The following is a 17527-nucleotide window of genomic DNA, read 5'->3' on the forward strand; positions in this document are numbered from 1 at the left end:
TACAATGGGGATAATAGCACTTCCCTACTTCACAGGGGTGTTGTGAATAGTGATAGGTGCTCACCATATTGTAGTTAATGGGGACATATAAACACCTAAGCTAAATAGGATGACTAGATATCCAATTTTTGTAGGATTTAAGAGCACTATGATTATTTGGTCTGACGTACTGCATGTAGTTCTTGCAGTAGAGGGAATTGCTGTTCCTTTTTATGTAATTGGCACTACTGAGCCCAATAAATTGTGTCTAAACTAGAGCATATTTTTTAGAAAGGCATCCAATTCAATCAGTTTAAAGACAGCAAGTGATGGAGAATGCACCACGTCCCTTGATAATCTGTTCCAAAGGTTACTTACTTTGACTGTTAAAATGTTTCCTGTGATTTCCAGTTAGAATTTTCATAACTTCGTTTTCCAGCCATTGGATCTTGTTATGCCTTTGTCCACTAGATTAGTGGATTGAGATTACTGAAAGGAAATCTGCATTCTATAGCAGTAATTAGCTCAGTGAATATTCTCAATATGAGAATATATACTACATACACCTCTACCCCAATATAACGCAACCCGATATAACACGGGTTCGCATATAGCGCGGTAACCCCAGGGCTCCGGCAGTGGGGCTCGGACAGCGATTTAAAGGGCCTGGGGCTCCTGCTGCTGCGGGGAGCCCTGGGCCTTTTAAATCACTGCTGGAGCCCTGCCGTTACTATCCCGGAGCTGTGGCAGCGGGGCTCGGCCGGCGATTTAAAGGGCCCGGGCTCCCCGCAGCGGCCGGAGCCTGGAGCTCTTTAAATCACCGCTGGAGCCCTGCCGGCGCTACCCCGATATAACAGGGTTTCACCTGTAACGCGGTAGGGATTTTTGGCTCCCGAGGACCGCGTTATATCGGGGTAGAAGTGTATCGTATAATTAATATGTAAAGCCATTTTAGAAACCTCTATTTCTAGTCTATATTTCTTATATCATGCTCATCACCATGGTATTTGAGCACTTTCCAGTATTTCATTAAGCAACCTAAAACCTGTCACATGTTGTTTGTTCTCTCAGCCTCTCCCCGGGGGAGCAGCATGTGCAGTGGAGAGGGGTTTTTGATACGGTTTAGGAGGGCAGGAGTTAGTATACATATGGCTGTATATTTATGTTAGGGAATGCAAGGTCAAAGAAATGTGGCTTGTACTTGGAGTGCAAGGTGGTGAGGTTTGTGCTCAGTTTCTCTATGGCTATGTCAAGTACTGGTGTCTCTAATACTTCCATTTTATTGCTACTCCCCAGCCGGAAGCTCCAGTCTGATGCTGTAGAGTAGGATCTGGGGACTGAAGTTCCCATCTGAATACAAGCCTATTTGCCAAGGGTTTGTCTGCTTGAGGAAATTGACCGGCAGAGCTGTAGTGAAATATCCTGCTATAGCTATCCTGGTATAACTCCCATTTGTGGACACACTATTCTGGAATTCTAGAATAAAGTCACTTTTATTCTGGAATAGAGTGTCCGCAGGGGGTGTTATATTGACACAACTATAGCGGAACAATTAGCGTATGGCGACACTGTAGTTCAACAGCCACCGCTGGCCCATGTCAGCTGACACGGACTCGCAGGGCTCAGGCTGTGGAGCTTTAAAATTGCAGTGTAGATATTCAGATTTGGGCTGGAGTCCGGGCTCTGGACCCTCCCTCCTTGCGGGGTCCCAAAGCTCGGGTTCCAGCCCGAGCCCAAACATCTCTATTGCAATCGTACAGTCCTGTATCCTGAGCCCCATGAGCCTGAGTCAGCTGACATGGGTCAGCCACGCATGTTTAATTGTCATGTAGGCATACCCTTATTCTGGTATAGCAATACTGATCAATTTCCCTGTGTAGACAAGCCCTTAGTCTCCTGGCTGTGTAGTCACATGAGAGCTGATTTCTCCCAGGTGAGCATATTTCCTAAGTGAAATATCAGGGTGTTTGCCCTGGGATGGGGTCTGTGAAGGAGAATACTATGCCTTTGAGGGACAGGCTGGAACCTACAGCTGGGGCAGCCTGAGGTAATCCAGGAGCTTTTCCCCACCCTAGGGCTGGGCTACGTAAACAGGAAGAGGAAGCAGAGCAAGAGAGAGAGAAGCGGAAGCCATACAGGCTTCAGGAGGGCGGTGGAGTTGTTTCTGCTCAAGCTCTAGGAAATTGACCTAACTAGAGAAACTTGCAGCTCATAAATATGGCAAATGCTAGGCACTGCATGACATAGATGGTCTGATAGCGGGGACTGCTAGTTCCTTGGATCAAGGAGCACAGGACCTAGAGAAGAAGCAGTGCCGGTGGAGAAGCAGAGACATAATGAGATAGTGAACAGCCGGCTCAAGGAAATAAGTCTTCAGATCAGCCATGTCTAGACAGATTTGCAGGCCAAGTTGGAAGAGATACGTTTCTCCAGGGACAGTGTCTTGGCTCAGTCCATAAAACTGGACCAGGAATATGCCCGCCTGAGGGCAAAAGATGAAAACAGTGAGCAATAGCATTTTGTTGTTGGAGAGAGACCTGGAAGAGCTTCATGAGGAAATACTCTGGCAATACAAGATCATTGAGGCATAGATTAAGAAGAAACTATTGCTCTGTACTCACTCCTTGTGATTGTCTCCTCTGTGTCACACTAGAGTGTTCCTGTAAGCATCGCCCTTTCGTAAGTGATCAGAGACGGCTAGCATGCAAGGGCACCCTTGCTGACCAAACTTTCTGGGTACTAACCCCTTCTGAGGATGTGAGGAAGAGTGCTGCTTCATGTCTGCAGCCAGCCTCCCTAAAACCAGCTGATTCTGCTCCAAGAGAGGGGCCTTGTCTGCACAACACATGCTTTGCTGGACTAAGTATATTGGCAGAGTCCCCTAATGAAGGTGCAGCTTATGCCGACAGAAGTTTTTCTGGCAACATATTTACACCACCTCCCTGAATGACGTTAGCTAGGTTGACAGGAGCCAAGATGTCAGCCAAGTTGCGTCTACACTGGGTGAGTTTTCCTGTTGACCGGGGGGGCAGTTTTTTTCACACTGCTGATGAATGTAGCTATGCCAACAGCACTTTGTAGTGTAGACCTGGCCAGAGGCATGCTAGAACACCATACACTGCGTCCTGAGTTCACCTGCATGTGCTCTGACCCTGCTGCAGGAGGAATCCACAGACAAGGAGCTCCCCTTAAAAATGGGCCAGTCAAACTGCCTTTCCCACAGACAGGTCCAGGTCAGGGGAACATTGAAATAAACCAGGCTGCTCAACAACTGCAAGCGCCAGTCAGGGCCAGCTCTGGCTTTTTGGCCGCCCCAAGCCAAAAAAAAAAAAAACCTGCGGCGTGGCTGGAGCGCGGGTGCAGGGGGACCGGCTGGGGGGGGAGGGGGGGAGGGAGCGGGCAGGAGAGAGAGAGAAGGGGCCTCCCGCTGTGCCGCCGCCTGCCGCGAGGGCTCCGCTCTGGTCGGCGGGGAGGGAAGGAAGAGGACTGCCTTGCAGGGTGCTCTGGTTCTCCGCGCCACCGCCCCCTACAGGGCAGCCGGAGCGGAACAAGAACAAAAACAACCAACCAACCAACAAAAAAAAAGCGGCCGTGCCGCCCTAGGATTGGCAGAATGCCGCCTCAAACAATCTGCCGCCCCAAGCATCAGCTTGCTCAGCTGGTGCCTGGAGCCGGCCCTGGCTCCAGTTCTTGCTTGGGACGGAGTGTATGTGGATTTTTTCTTTAATGGGTTGAAGAGCAGCTCATGCCTTGTACAAAATGTTTCTGGAGGTTTCTTAGGAAGTCAACTGACCTCTCCCAGGTATTTCACCTGCTTGTCTTCCTCTATTGCTAGGGATAGCTCTCTGTATGGAAATAGGATCTTTGTTTCTTAAGGGCTCGTCTGCTACAACTCCTTATTTCTTCACCTGTTTGCAACATCTTAATTGTTTCCACACTAGCTTGCTCTGATGCCACAAACTGGTCTGTGGTGTGGAATAACCAGCAGAGGCGGACGAACCAAGCAGTTTTGCCTGAGGCCTCCTGTGCTCTCTAATCCACTTTAGGCCCGATTTCCAAAGCAGGGTGTGGGAAAATGCTGGGATGTCCATGCAAATAGGGTTCACTCTGCAGGCAGCTTAATGCTGGCTCCTGAGAAAAATCTAGCGTTTTACATAAAGGATTTTGACCTACCCACCAGTCATGCATTGTTACTTTATGGATTGACATAGAATGCTGCTAGTAAGAATGGGAGGCCTGTAATTTACCCTCGAGCATCTTTCTGCTCGTATACTTGTTGGCAAAATCCATGCAATTCTTTGTTGTGGTTTTTTATATGTGATTGACAATAAAGATTCCTGTGCTGACTTGTCAAAATAAAATAAAAATCCATGCTAGCAGCCAGCCATTCCTGAGTGTGACCGTACAATAACAAACCAGCATGTGTAGTTGTGCATTGCAAGCCAACACAGGAAGCCCACTTGATTGGGCCATTTACTGTATTTCTTGTCCATCTGCTGGTTGGCCTAGTGCTTTAGGGGTTGGTCTTAGGGAGTTTCATGCTCGCTACCAAACTATTTCAAAGCATGAGTAGAGTTTCAGACATGGCAAGGCTAAGACTGGTGAGTAGTGAGGCTTTCAGAGATAAAAGTTAATGATTGTGGCAAAAGAAAGGGGGGGGGGAAGAGAATGTGTGTGTTCTAGCTGCTTATTCTTTTCAAATGTCCTAAAAGATATAAAAGGATCTGTAGGGCACCTGCAGATTTGGTTATAGTCAAAGAACTATGTGGAGCTGAAGCTGTTTCTGGGATCTCAATCCTGCTACTGCCATGTGTTGCTTTTTTTAAAATACAGAGATGTATTTGTTTACAAAGGTGAGAAATGGGGCTCTTTCACCTTCCCTTCCCAAGCTCTCGGGTGTTAGTCCTCATCGGATCCCCACAGAAATAGCTCACTATCCCTTTTCTGCTAGGAGCTTGTCTCCTTGGTGTTGGAAGAAGAATTACAGAGGAGTGGGAGCCCTGCAGTTATTGCGGGTCACCAGTGCCCCACCGTTGTCCCTCACCCTGTGATCCTGGAGATCGGCTGTGGCTCAGGGGCTATTGCACTGAGTTTACTGAGCAAACTGCCCAAGGTGAGTGAGCTTTTCATCCTTTGTATTATGGTAGAACTGAGTCCCATTGCGCCAGGTGTTGTACTGACATGCAGCAAAAAGATGGTCCCTGCCCCCAAAGAGCTGACAGTCTAGGTATAAGACAAGAGACAACAGGTGATACAGACAGACAAAAGAGCACAAGGAAAGAATGAGGCATTTGTGAGCAATGCAGTGAGCAGTAGTCACAGTTCGCCAGCTACCCTGATCACTGCTAAGAGCCCATTTTGGTGCCTGTCCCTTCCCCAGTAACATAATCCCTCACTGGTAAAGGAAGAAACAAAGTCACAGGAAGGACTGGGATCTATAAGTGACTAAAGCCCCCTTCAGTTTCAGATTATCAATCATGTGGGGTATATCCCGCCCCCAACTCAGACCGCAATGGATAATCCCTGCTCAGTGCTTCAGGAGGGGGAGAATGACCCAAGATCCCTGCCCACATGCCGTGGGGAGAAAAAGGCCTTCCCTTGCTCCAGATCCGGAGATCAGTTCATCCCTCAGACTCATCCAGGCTGATAACGACCCTGGGAGAAGAATCAGTGCTATGCCGTCTATGTATACTAGGCATGCTTTGCATGCCGACCGACTATGTGTTGTCCAACTGGTAGCCCGTGGGCCGCATCCGGCCTGCAGAATAACTCCGTCCAGCTCCCATGATGGAGGACACCATTTGGTAGAACAAAATGGCGTCCTCCACACAGCATCATCTTGGCCCATCGGTACGTGCAAGGTCACGCTGCAAGGAGGACGCTATTTTGGATGCCTAAGGCATGTCAGTGAGTTGTTGCATGCCTTAATAAAACTGTCCTGGCATGCCACTGAGAAGAAGCATCGAGTGTTGGTGTGTAAGGTCTATGGAGGGTCATGCCTGTAGCTCGTGTCCCTTCGCCCAGTGACCTGTTGGGCTGATGTTTAGTTTTCACTAGGCCAAATTATAAATTGCTCGTTTCCCTACTCAATCACTACGCTGCTCTCCTTGCCTTTCAGACATAAACGACTGTGTCAGTCTGTCCTTGTATGTTATGTCAGCCCTTCCCCAAATGGCCAACATGCATGAGCCTTGAATGAATAGACCAGTTTAAATCTGTGCTGGCTTACGCATCCCACAACAATACTAGTGTCTATGACATCTACATCAAGACAGAATTTGGCCCTAAAGTGCTGCATTAAAATAAAGAACTAGCAACTTGTCATGTATGGTTACAGCGAGGATAGAGCTCTCTGCAGAACAGACTGTGAACCCAGGTCCCCTGTCCCAGCATAGAGTGTGTCTCCTTGTAAAGCTTGTGTGGATTCCTTAGGGCATGGATTCTCTCTGTATAAGAGATGAGGAACCCATGAAGCTCTTCCCTCTCTACTCCTCACTCTCCGTTCTGCTGGGCTGCTCTGTCCCAGGTTACCAGTTGATACTGTCAAGCTGTCTGGAGTGGCTCACAAACATGGGTGCTAGCCTCAAGGCAGCCTTACAAATCGGGGCACAAACCCCAAACTGGTTATATGTTGTATAATTAGATTTTGCCAACAGAGTATCAACTGTGAACTCCTAAAGCACTATAACAGCCTTATTCTGGAGTCACAGACTGTTCCCCTTGGGCACTCTTGCCTCCCAGACAAGCCTGTCATTGTGATAGATGGTCTCTTACACCAAAACTCACAACAATATTCAGGTTACTTCTGGTCCCAGACACTTACCCCAGGTTGATTGTATCTTATATCCCTACCTAAAGACAGCGCTTGTAGCCAATCCTGTGATAAACTAACTACAGATTTATTAACTAGGAAAAATAAATGAATTATTTACAAGATTAAAGCAGTTAAACACACACATATGAGTTACAGTCTTAAGTTTCAAAAGGCAATAGAAGCTGCTGTAATTTGCAAGCTCCAGATGTCCTTTAGGGCTTACCCAAGCTAAACAGCTGGGGATCCCTTGCTTATGCTTGGAAGTGTTGCCTCCTCCCTGAAGTCCAAACAGCATAGGGACACAGACCCTTCTGGCCAGAGATTTTTATTCCCTTCCCCAGAGTTCAAACTGTTATGGGATGAGGGTTTGTATATGTCCCTTCTTCCTGGGTGTGGGGGGAGCAATCAGGAAAGTCTTTTATCTGCTTATGTTCCACAGTGGTTCGTCTGGTGTCTATAGGCCTTCTTTTGTTGGGCAGGAGATCACACCTCTTGTGATAAAAGGTATCTCACACTTGGTAAGGCTTCTCTTCTGACAGTGGGGGTTTCCAGTTTCATAGCAACACTTAACTATTACCATCTCCCAAATAATAGCTATTGTAAGTGAGATTAATGCAGGCAGCAACTCATAAGCATTTCATTAAGTCCAAACACTCAATACATTTGTAAAAACTTAACATCTGTTTTAACAATGCTAATACACAGGTGAGCCAGACTGGTTTCCAGCTCTGCATTTGTCAATGTTCAGTGTGGCCTAGGGGTCTTGGCATGAGTTGGCACCTGGCCTGCCAGCATCACAGATAGGTTTAGGACTAGGTCGTTAGCTGATGCAAATCAGTGTAGCTCTTCTGACTCCAGCTGATTCAAACCAGCAGAAGGTCTGGCCCTAAGACTTCTTATTAAGGTAAAATGCTAGCAATGGTAATGAAAATATTCAGTTATCCTGATGGCCTAGCTACAAGCGACTATACAACCCCAAAGTGTCCTGCTCCCAAGGAAGTCCTAAGATGGATTCTTCAGGGGCTATTTCTGATTTTGGTGTTAGAACGACAGAGGGACCCTTTCCAATATCTTATATTGGCATCATCTGTCTTGTTGGCCCCTTTTCCCACAGCCTGTATGTCCAGTCATCAGCCAACAGCAGTAAAGTTGGTGATATAATGTGTGTTTTGTTTCCTTCTGTGCCAGAGCCGGGTAATAGCTGTGGATAAAGAGGAAGCTGCTGTGAATCTCACCAGAGAGAATGCTCAGAGGTAGGAACACATGCATTGCTCATTTTTTCTCTCTTTGAGTGCCCATTGCTTCCTAGAACCCCTCACACTGATCCCTGAGACAAGTGAATAGCCACCAAAGTCCTGGCTTATGATTCTCAAATATGCCCAGTGTCTCAGCCCCAGACTGGATATCATGTTCATCACCATCAGGTGCTAGGGTGCGTTAAATGCTTTGAACCTCTGGAAAATCCAGAGAAAATTAGGAATTTTTGGAACAAATTTTCCCTGAATTTTTACTTAGGGTTTTTTTTTTTTTACCATTCTCTGACCTGTGAATCCCCTTTCCCACCAGCTGGGAAGGAAATGGAATAATAGCGATGTTTTGTACTTATGTCGCACCTTTCTTGCAAGGAGACCAAATTTGGGTCAGTAGATTTGTCCCTGTTTTGTGAATGGGAAAGCTGAGACCTAGTGAATGTCTCAGATTCACAGAGTATGGTCCATGCCACAGGCTATTACCAGTGCCTTGAGAGTGACCCCTTTAGTGTGCTGGGCCCCAAGGACCCACACAATTCCACAGGGCAGGGCTTCAGCCTCAGAAACTCCAAAACTGGATCTTCGGGCACCAGAGAACCCTGTCTTCTTCCATGGCTCCCTGCAGCAAGTCTAGCCAAGCAGGATTCCTGCAGGAGGCTTGTACTGTAATCATTCAGGGCTTTCTGTGAGGATTTGCAGTGACACCAGGCAGCCTTTTCTAAAACAGTGTAGGGTTTATTAGTTGACTGGAACACAGCATTGGCTAGTCCTGAGGTGAGTGTAGAGAATCTCCGATTAAGACATGGTCCATACTGGCCAAACCAGTCAGCCAGCCAAGCTGTCATAGACTCCATTCCAGGCTCTCTGACAGTCCTCGGAGAGAGCTGCTGAGCCCCTCCAAGAACTCAAACTTATCCCCTTCCTGCCGACCCATGCTGAGCTCACATGTTCCTCGGATAGGGTCAGTCGTTCAGTAGGTGCAGCTCCCTTTGTCTTTCTGGAACCTCCATTGATACGGGTGACTTACAGCCAGTCCTCTAACGATCCATTCATTTCATCCGACAGTGAAGTAACACCGCACCTCATGTCCCCTGCTCTGCCCCAAAAGCCACATTCTAACCCTTTTTGCAACCATTGGGTAGCAATGCAAAGTACATGGGGAAACTGAGGAACACAAAGGCATAATAAAAATATTACAGAAAATTGCCGCATGGTTCACATCATGTCACAAAGTGAGTCATTGACAAAGCCAATAACAGAATCCAGAACGCCTGGCTCCCTCTGACTCACTACACCATATTGACTCCCTTTTCAGACAGGGTCTTGCTGTCTTCAGACAGAAATTCTTACTTCTAGATTTTATCTTGCTCCTCAGGCAGCACCTAGACTTCTGGGTGTGTCGGTGTGGTGTCCCACAGCATCCTTCTTCCTCTCTGGCCTGTCGCTAGCACTGACTTGTAACCAAATGAACTATAATCCACAGCAGCCACCTGTGCTGTGGCTTGGTTTTAAGGGCTTCAGAATCAGCTCCGCTCTGTCTGTCACAATGCGCTCTCCCATAACTGTCACTTGACAATGAAATTGTGGTCAGGACAGTGCTGGTGTCAGAATGACACTGTCTCATTTACCCCTCAGCTCCCTGTGCCAACTCTGCTCTCTGTTACACCCGTGGAAATCCAGCGTGACTCCACGTGAGTTAATACAGGTTGTAACTGACACCAGAATCTGGCTTCCTTATGTGTCTCTGCATCCTGGGACCTGTCCTATGTGGCACCTGCAGGAACTACAATGCAGGGGGAGAGGAGGACAGGTGGTTTGATCATTCCCTTGCATCCCCAGGATTCTGGGCTGCCCTAGGGGCTGAAATGGCCCTTGGCGTAGATTAGAGCAGCCTCAAAGGTGCTCCGATTTACAGCAGCTTCCTGAGGATTCCCAGAGGGCTGTTCCACAGTCTGGAGCAGTCCCGAATCTTCGTAGTGGTGTGCACTGTAGCGATTCCCTACCCTCTATGTGCCGCCCACCCCCGCCTCTTCGCACAGAGACTTACAAAGCGGGGGGAGGGGGAGCGGGCGGTGCAACATAGGGCTGCTTAAGTGGCCCTATGCAATGGGGAATTCTGCCCCAGCTCCTTGCAATACAGTTTTGGCCCTTACATGCTGATGGAGTGAGTATAGGGGCTAGAGCACAGAACTGAGTCAGTCCCGCCATGTCCACCGCACCCCCCCACGCTGTTTCTTCACTCACACAACCAGCATATCCCAGTGCTGTTCTGGGGGGAGGGGAAGGGGCAAATGAGGTAGAGTAGAATCGACCTCTGCCCAAACATCAGACACTCTTACAATGGGTTGATGTTGTAATAGGAAGAACAGCAGCTAGATTTTCATCTCCATGACTGAGTTTGTAGCTCTGACAGAGAACATATCTCCTCACTGGTTTACTGTGCTAATTCAATCAGGAGTAGTAAACATGGAGCCAAACAATCTCTCATATGCGCAAACCTGCCTTTGTTTTGAAAGAATCCATCCTGTTGTCTGATCAAAGCCACTGTTGTGCTCACCCTCCTTTTAAAGCCCCATGTCACAGCTAACTTGCCTAAAAGGGAGGGGGGCTTGGATGAGAATCATTGTCAGCTAATCATGTCGCTCCCATGTCACCCAGAGGGGTGCGCTGCAGATAGACGTTACACTCCCTTTGTTCCCCACTGCCAATGTGTGCTGGTGTTTCAGACCACAAGCTGGGGTCTAGGAATTGGAACAAGACTCTTTCTCACCATGTGGCGCATGAGGCCCCCTATGTGTCCCAAATTCACTAGTGCATTGGATAAAAAAGTTGGGGAGGAAAATCCTGGATGCTGTACTCCTTTGACTGGGTTTTAGTCTGCTATGTAAGTTATTCTGCATGGAGGGAGAGTGTGTATTGGGAGGAGCTGGATGGTTTTTGAAAAGCTGCCTCTAATTCAGTGTATAATAGAGTGTAGGAGAATGGGGAGTGTCTTTGGAATCATCACAGAATGCTCTCAGGAATATGCTGACCTGGATGTCACCACTTGCCTGGGTCTCATTCCTCCAGCAAACCCTGAGAAATCCTGTGGCTTTGCAAAGAAGTGATCGTCTGGTGTTCAGAAGAGAGAGGTGATTTTGTGATTAAGGCAGACAGCCAGGAGGCATCAGGACTGCTGGGTTTAATTCCTTAGGGCCACTATCTCAGGCCACGTCTACCCTATAGGAGCACTTTGCCAAGGATAGCCATACCACTATACTATACCCACAAAGCACTCCTAGTGTGGATGCAGCTTAACCTGGCAAAGCTGTGCTTTGGCTGGTGTAGCTTATTTTCCATCACCGACATCCACCCTGCCCCCCCCCCCCCCCCAAACAAAACAAGCTAGACTGGTAAAATCACAGTTCTACTGGTATAACTGCATCTACACTAGCTCTTTTGCTGGCCCAGCTCTGTCAGTCAGGGATCACATCTCCTCACCCCCCCTGACAGACAGAGCTGTGCCGGCAGAAATCTGTAGGGTAGACCTGGTCTCACTCTGCAACCTGGAGCTTGTCATTTCATTGCACTATGCCTCAATGGCTCCTTCTGTGAAATGGGGTTACTGCCAAGATAGCAGGCTAATTTAATCATAGCTTTCCCACGCCTGGACCCCCCCGTGCTCCACCCCAGAAGCACAAAGGGGATTTATAGTGGTTGTGAAGGCCACAGCTAAGGGTTCCCCTAGGTAAGAGGAATCCTCATCTGGCCCCTGCCCCCTAGCATGGGGGACATTATGGAGCAGGTTTGGAGTGGGCATGGCAGGATTGTGACAGGGTGGGACTGGAGCATAATGCCTTGTACATCCCCTGGCAGTCCAAGTCTGCTCTGACTTGCAGCAGCTAAGGAAGTGGTCTGGCCTCTGGCAGCCTCCAGGATCAGAGGGCTCAGAAATGTATCAGAAAGTTACATGGGCCTCTTTCCCCATGCCATGTGTTTAATCTCTTGTTCTTTTCCAGCAAGAGAGAAGTGCCCACATCTCCTGGTTCCCTAGGGAATCTAAGTAATGCAGAGTCCAGTGAGGTATGGTTCAAGCTGAGAGGCACTGGTACAGTTGTGTGTTCTCTTAGAGGTGCCAGGGGTGGAGGGAGCGCCCACATAAGGATATTGTACCTCGGAAGCCCTAAAGCCTCTTTCTGTAGCATTGCACCATAATGGACCTAATCCTAAATAGGTCCCACCCTCTTAGTATGTGTCCTGCCTGGTGAATCAGCTGCATTGTGATGCTTTCGTTTTCACACCCTGCCTCCCATGGGTTCATGATATTATCATGTCACCATGACACTGCATGTCAGATACAAACACCCAAACGTCACTGTGGCCTTAGAGCCAAATACGTTCACATTTCACGACTCTTGCAAGGGCCAGGTTTTCAAAGCAGGGTAGAAGAGGCATGCAGAAAAACGTGTGCGTGCCCCTCTCACCCACAGAACTCCATTTTTGCATGTCTGAAGCCAGCAATTGAGGGTTTTTTTTTTTTGTTTTTTTTTTTTTTCAGGTGTGGTGGGTTTGCACATAGGTTTTGCAGGCATAATTAATGTACAGATGAGGTGAGGTGGCGAGTGCACTAGGTGAATATGTATGTGTATGCATGCACAAGGAGAGGATGAGGCTATAAAGGTGTCATGGATCCATAGGATCGGTGCTACACCCACAGTTTTGCAACAGTCTCTAGGAGGAACCCCTTCAATGTGCCGGACCCCCAAGGGGTCTCACCCTTCCTCCAGAATAGGTGATGCAGCCTCACCACCTCCTGGACTGAACCTCTGGGGCTTCAGTGCTCCTGCTTCACACTGTGAGCTCTGTTCGGAGAGTCCAACTGAAGTAGACTCCTGGTAGAGACGTACACTCTTCGGGGATTAACGCATGTTGCCAAATATTTACAGCACCACTCAGGCAGCGTTATCAGAACAATAGGGTTTATTAGTCAGCTGGAACACGGCACAGGAAGTCCTCAGTTTAGCACAGAGAATTGAAGGTTAAAATATAGTCCAGTGTGGTTAGCCAAAGCCCGACTAAGCTGGAGTGAAAGTGAACCCCATTTCAGGCTCTGTCTGCCTCTCTCTGTCTGACCCCCTGGGTCAGTTCCCAGGTGAGAGTCCTGACTCTTTCCAGAGCTGACTCCGATCCCCCACCTCATACTTTCCCAGTCCTTTGTTCTTGAGCTGGGGTACCTGCTTAGCTTCCCTGCTGAGAAGTGGGGAAATCCATCTCCCTCTGGGTTGTTTCTTGCTAGGTGTCAATGTCTGGTGACTGGGATCAGCCTTGACCAGTCCTTTGTAATGACCCATTCAGGCTCAGAGAGCTAGGCAGCACACACACTTATGTCTCCAAACCTGCCCTGTCTCTCTGAGAGCAAACACTCCTTTCCCCCGCCAACATATAGGGGAAACTGAGGCATGCATAGGGGTCACACAAATATTACAAAAGATTCCCATTTTATTACAAAAGGGTATGCACAGGGGTTTGAAAGGAAATTTTGAGGTGCACAGTGGGCGTGCACACAGGTGTTTGTGGGTGCACAGGGTGTGCTCTGCTTTTGAATACTTGCACCTAATTGTTTTGCAAGCAAAGAACAGACTCATGACTTCCCTCAGATTTTGTGCTGAGTGGTAATCCTTAATTATGTGCAAGGCTATGAATTTCATGGAGGTTGCAGAAGTCACGGAATCCATGACTTCCAGTGACCTCCGTGAATTCAGCCCTGTCAGCCAGGAACTGCAGGGTCACCCCTCTCTGGCCCCCCGCAGTGCCCAGCTGCTGTAGGAATGCAGCGGCATTGTGGGCCCCCCGCAGCTCCCAGTGAACATGGACCCTGGGGACACCCTTGGAGCTCCCAGCTGGCAGGGACGGCAGAGCTGCAGCTCCTGGCTGCCTCGGGCAGCATGGAGCCCCCACAGCTCCCAGGCACTGGGGGCCCCCCGCAGCTCCGAGCTGCTGCGGGTGGCAGGGCCACAGTTCCTGGCTGCCGCAGGCAGCAGGGCCCCCCTGCAGCTCCTGGTGGACATGTGGGGCAAGGGACCTAAGAGCTCTGAGCCGCTGCGGGCATACCCCAAAAGTCCCAGCTGCTGCAGACGGCGAGGGTACCTGGAGCTCTGAGCCAGGCCCCTGGAGTTCCAAGCCTCTGGGGGTTCTTCAAAGCCCCAGTGCTTGGAGAGGCCCCTGCAGCTGCCCCCTGCAGCCGGTTTCAAGCGGAGTGCCCCAAGGGTTGGTCCTGGGGCCGGTTTAGTTTAATATCTTTATTAATGATCTGGAGGATGGTGTGGACTGCACTCTCAGCAAGTTTGCAGATGACACTAAACTAGGAGGCGTGGTAGATACACTAGAGGGTAGGGATCGGATACAGAGGGACATAGACAAATTAGAGGATTGGGCTAAAAAAAACCTGATGAGGTTCAACAAGGACAAGTGCAGAGTCCTGCACTTAGGACGGAAGAATCCCATGCACTGCTATAGACTAGGGACTGAATGGCTAGGTAGCAGTTCTGCAGAAAAGAACCTAGGGGTCACAGTGGACGAGAAGCTGGATATGAGTCAACAGTGTGCTCTTGTTGCCAAGAAGGCTAACGGCATTTTGGGCTGTATAAGTAGGGGCATTGCCAGCAGATCGAGGAACGTGATCGTTCCCCTTTATTCGACATTGGTGAGGCCTCATCTAGAATACTGTGTCCAGTTTTGGGCCCCACACTACAAGAAGGATGTGGAAAAGTTGGAAAGAGTCCAGCGGGGGGCAACAAAAATGATTAGGGGTCTGGAGCACATGACTTATGAGGAGAGGCTGAGGGAACTGGGATTGTTTAGTCTGTAGAAGAGAAGAATGAGGGGGGATTTGATAGCAGCCTTCAACTACCTGAAGGGGGGTTCCAAAGAGGATGGAGCTCGGCTGTTCTCAGTGGTGGCAGATGACAGAACAAGGAGCAATGGTTTCAAGTTGCAGTGGGGGTGGTCCAGGTTGGATATTAGGAAACACTATTTCACTAGGAGGGTGGTGAAGCACTGGAATGGGTTACCTAGGGAGGTGGTGGAGTCTCCTTCCTTGGAGATTTTTAAGGCCCGGCTTGACAAAGCCCTGGCTGGGATGATTTAGTTGGGAATTGGTCCTGCTTTGAGCAGGGGGTTGGACTAGATGACCTCTTGAGGTCCCTTCCAACCCTGATATTCTATGATTCTATGAACCTCTGCAGGCAGTGTAGGGAGCCCACAGCTGAGCTCCCTATTTTTGTCAGGGATATTTTTAGTAAAAGTCAGGGACAGGTCACGGGCAATAAAGAAAAATTCACGAAAGCCTGACGACCTATCCTTGACTTTTACTAAAAATTTCTGTGACAAAATCTTAGCCTTAATTATGTGCCATTGAATGACCTGAGTGTGGTATTGTGTGTATCTCTTACACTCACCTTTCTCTGTTCTTGGGCCTGCAGGTTGCAGCTACAGGACAGGATAAGAATTCTTCGCTACAATGTCTTCTCCGGTAATTTCCTTTCATATTTCTACCTCCCCTGATGTTTTCTCCATTTTACTTTCCTGAGGGGAGGTGGACATGAAAACAATAGGCAACTGGGGCAGGAATGACCTAATCCTGGCTGATGGGTAACTCAGGAGAAAGCTCTGGCATGTGCATGTTTCTGATTGTTGCTATGCTTAGATCTCACCTCACATTACACTGCTCTACAGCCAAAATGCTTCTGAAATAAATGTAGTCAAACTTTACTAATTCTGGGTCACTGAGAACGAAAATGATGCTTAAAATTGTTGATTGGCTCTAGTTTTCAAGATATGCTATTGGGTCAGTATATACGACCCTTGACTTGGGAATGGCGGAGGATAAGTGAGTTATAAAGGGAAGGGATCTCAATTTAAACCAGAAATGACTAAAATACATCTTTGACTGGATCTATGAATAAATCTATGACTGGGTTTGGACAGTACTTGCTTTTTAGGCAAAACAATGAATGATGCAATCTGAAGCTGGTATTGCGTCATACATGATATGAATTGCATCATGTTATTCCTAGAAGTCATGGATGATGCAATCATAACGAAGCTTACATCACTCTGCTGAACAAATTGCCCTATATCAGCTCTAGAAATCATACAGTGTCGTGCTCTCTTATTTGGCAGTGTTTGATTTTGCAAAGGGACACATTTCTGTTTAGCCAAAGTGAGCAGAGATGCCTCGTACTTGTGTGAACAGTGCAGATAACTTCTGCTATGTTTGTGGTGAAGTGACTTTTGCATCCCAAAAGTGCAGTATAAGCACTGTGGTTAAGAAAGCCTATCACCTTTATTTTGGCTGCAAAATTGGAGATCAGGACAAGAGGTGGGCTCCACACATATGCTGCAATACTTGTGCAACAGATCTTCGCCAGTGGTTGAACAGGAAAAGGAAATCTATGCCTTTTGCAGTGCCAATGATTTGGAGAGATCCAACAGATCATACCAGCAATTGTTACTTCTGCATGGTGCCTCCAGTTGGGAAAGGTGTGTCAAAGAAGAAAAAGTGGACTGTGCATTTATCCAAACATTCCATCAGCTATATGCCCAGTACTCCACGGAGAAGGACTGCCGGTTCCTGATGCACCAGAGTCAGAAGAGGAAGAGGATGAAACTTCTGGTCCTGAACCATCAATGTCACAGGACCCACATTTTCTCCCATCCTCCTCCTCTGAACCACACCTCATAACACAAGGTGAACTGAATGACCTTGTCAGGGATTTGGAACTACTCAAGAGTAAGGCAGAGCTGTTGGGCTCCAGACTACAGCAGTGGAATCTCCTGGCAGGTGATGTTAGGGTTTCCATGTTCCGTGACCGTCAAAAGGATCTTGTCCCATTCTTCTTCATGGAAGGTGATCTTGTAGCCTGCAACAACATAGATGGTGTGATGGCAGCCCTCAACATCGTTCACAATCCAGATGAGTGGAGACTGTTCATTGATTCATTGAAGACGAGTCTTAAAGCTGTTTTACTGCCTACTGGCAATGTTTTGCCATCAATTCCAGTTGGTCATGCAGTCCATATGAAGGAAACCTATGACAACATGAAACAACTTTTGAGGTGCATAAACTATGACCAACATCAGTGGCAGCTTTGTGGCGATTTGAAGGTTGTTGCTCTCTTGCTTGGTCTGCAGACTGGATACACAAAGTACTGCTGTTTTCTCTGCGAATGGGATAGTCGTGCAAGAGATTCCCACTACATCAAGAAAGATTGGCCACTCCGACAGTCATTGGAGCCTGGGAGGAAAAATGTTCAGCATCCACCACTTATTGACTCAAGGAAGATTTTGTTACCACCCTTACACATCAAGCTGGGTCTGATAAAGAACTTTGTCAAGGCCATTGACAAAACACAAGAAGCTTTCAAGTACCTCCGTGGAAAATTTCCAAGGTTAAGTGAAGCTAAGATAAAGGAAGGTGTCTTTGTTGGTCCTTAGATTCGTGAAC

The 17527-nt window shown here is 48.1% G+C and overlaps 1 protein-coding gene across 2 annotated transcripts in view; it reads left to right on the forward strand.

Annotated features, from left to right (window-relative positions):
• Positions 1-17527, forward strand: part of HEMK1 (HemK methyltransferase family member 1) — a 45920-nt gene that overhangs the window by 18967 nt on the left and 9426 nt on the right. For both annotated transcript variants that reach the window (XM_034777425.1, XM_034777426.1), the window contains exons 5-8: positions 4931-5092; positions 7982-8046; positions 12042-12105; positions 15504-15553. In XM_034777425.1, coding sequence (XP_034633316.1) covers positions 4931-5092; positions 7982-8046; positions 12042-12105; positions 15504-15553 — 341 coding nt within the window. The remainder of the gene's footprint in view (positions 1-4930; positions 5093-7981; positions 8047-12041; positions 12106-15503; positions 15554-17527) is intronic.

The sequence above is a fragment of the Trachemys scripta genome, chromosome 7, assembly GCF_013100865.1.
Source record: "Trachemys scripta elegans isolate TJP31775 chromosome 7, CAS_Tse_1.0, whole genome shotgun sequence".
In the NCBI taxonomy this organism is placed as follows: Eukaryota; Metazoa; Chordata; order Testudines; family Emydidae; genus Trachemys; species Trachemys scripta.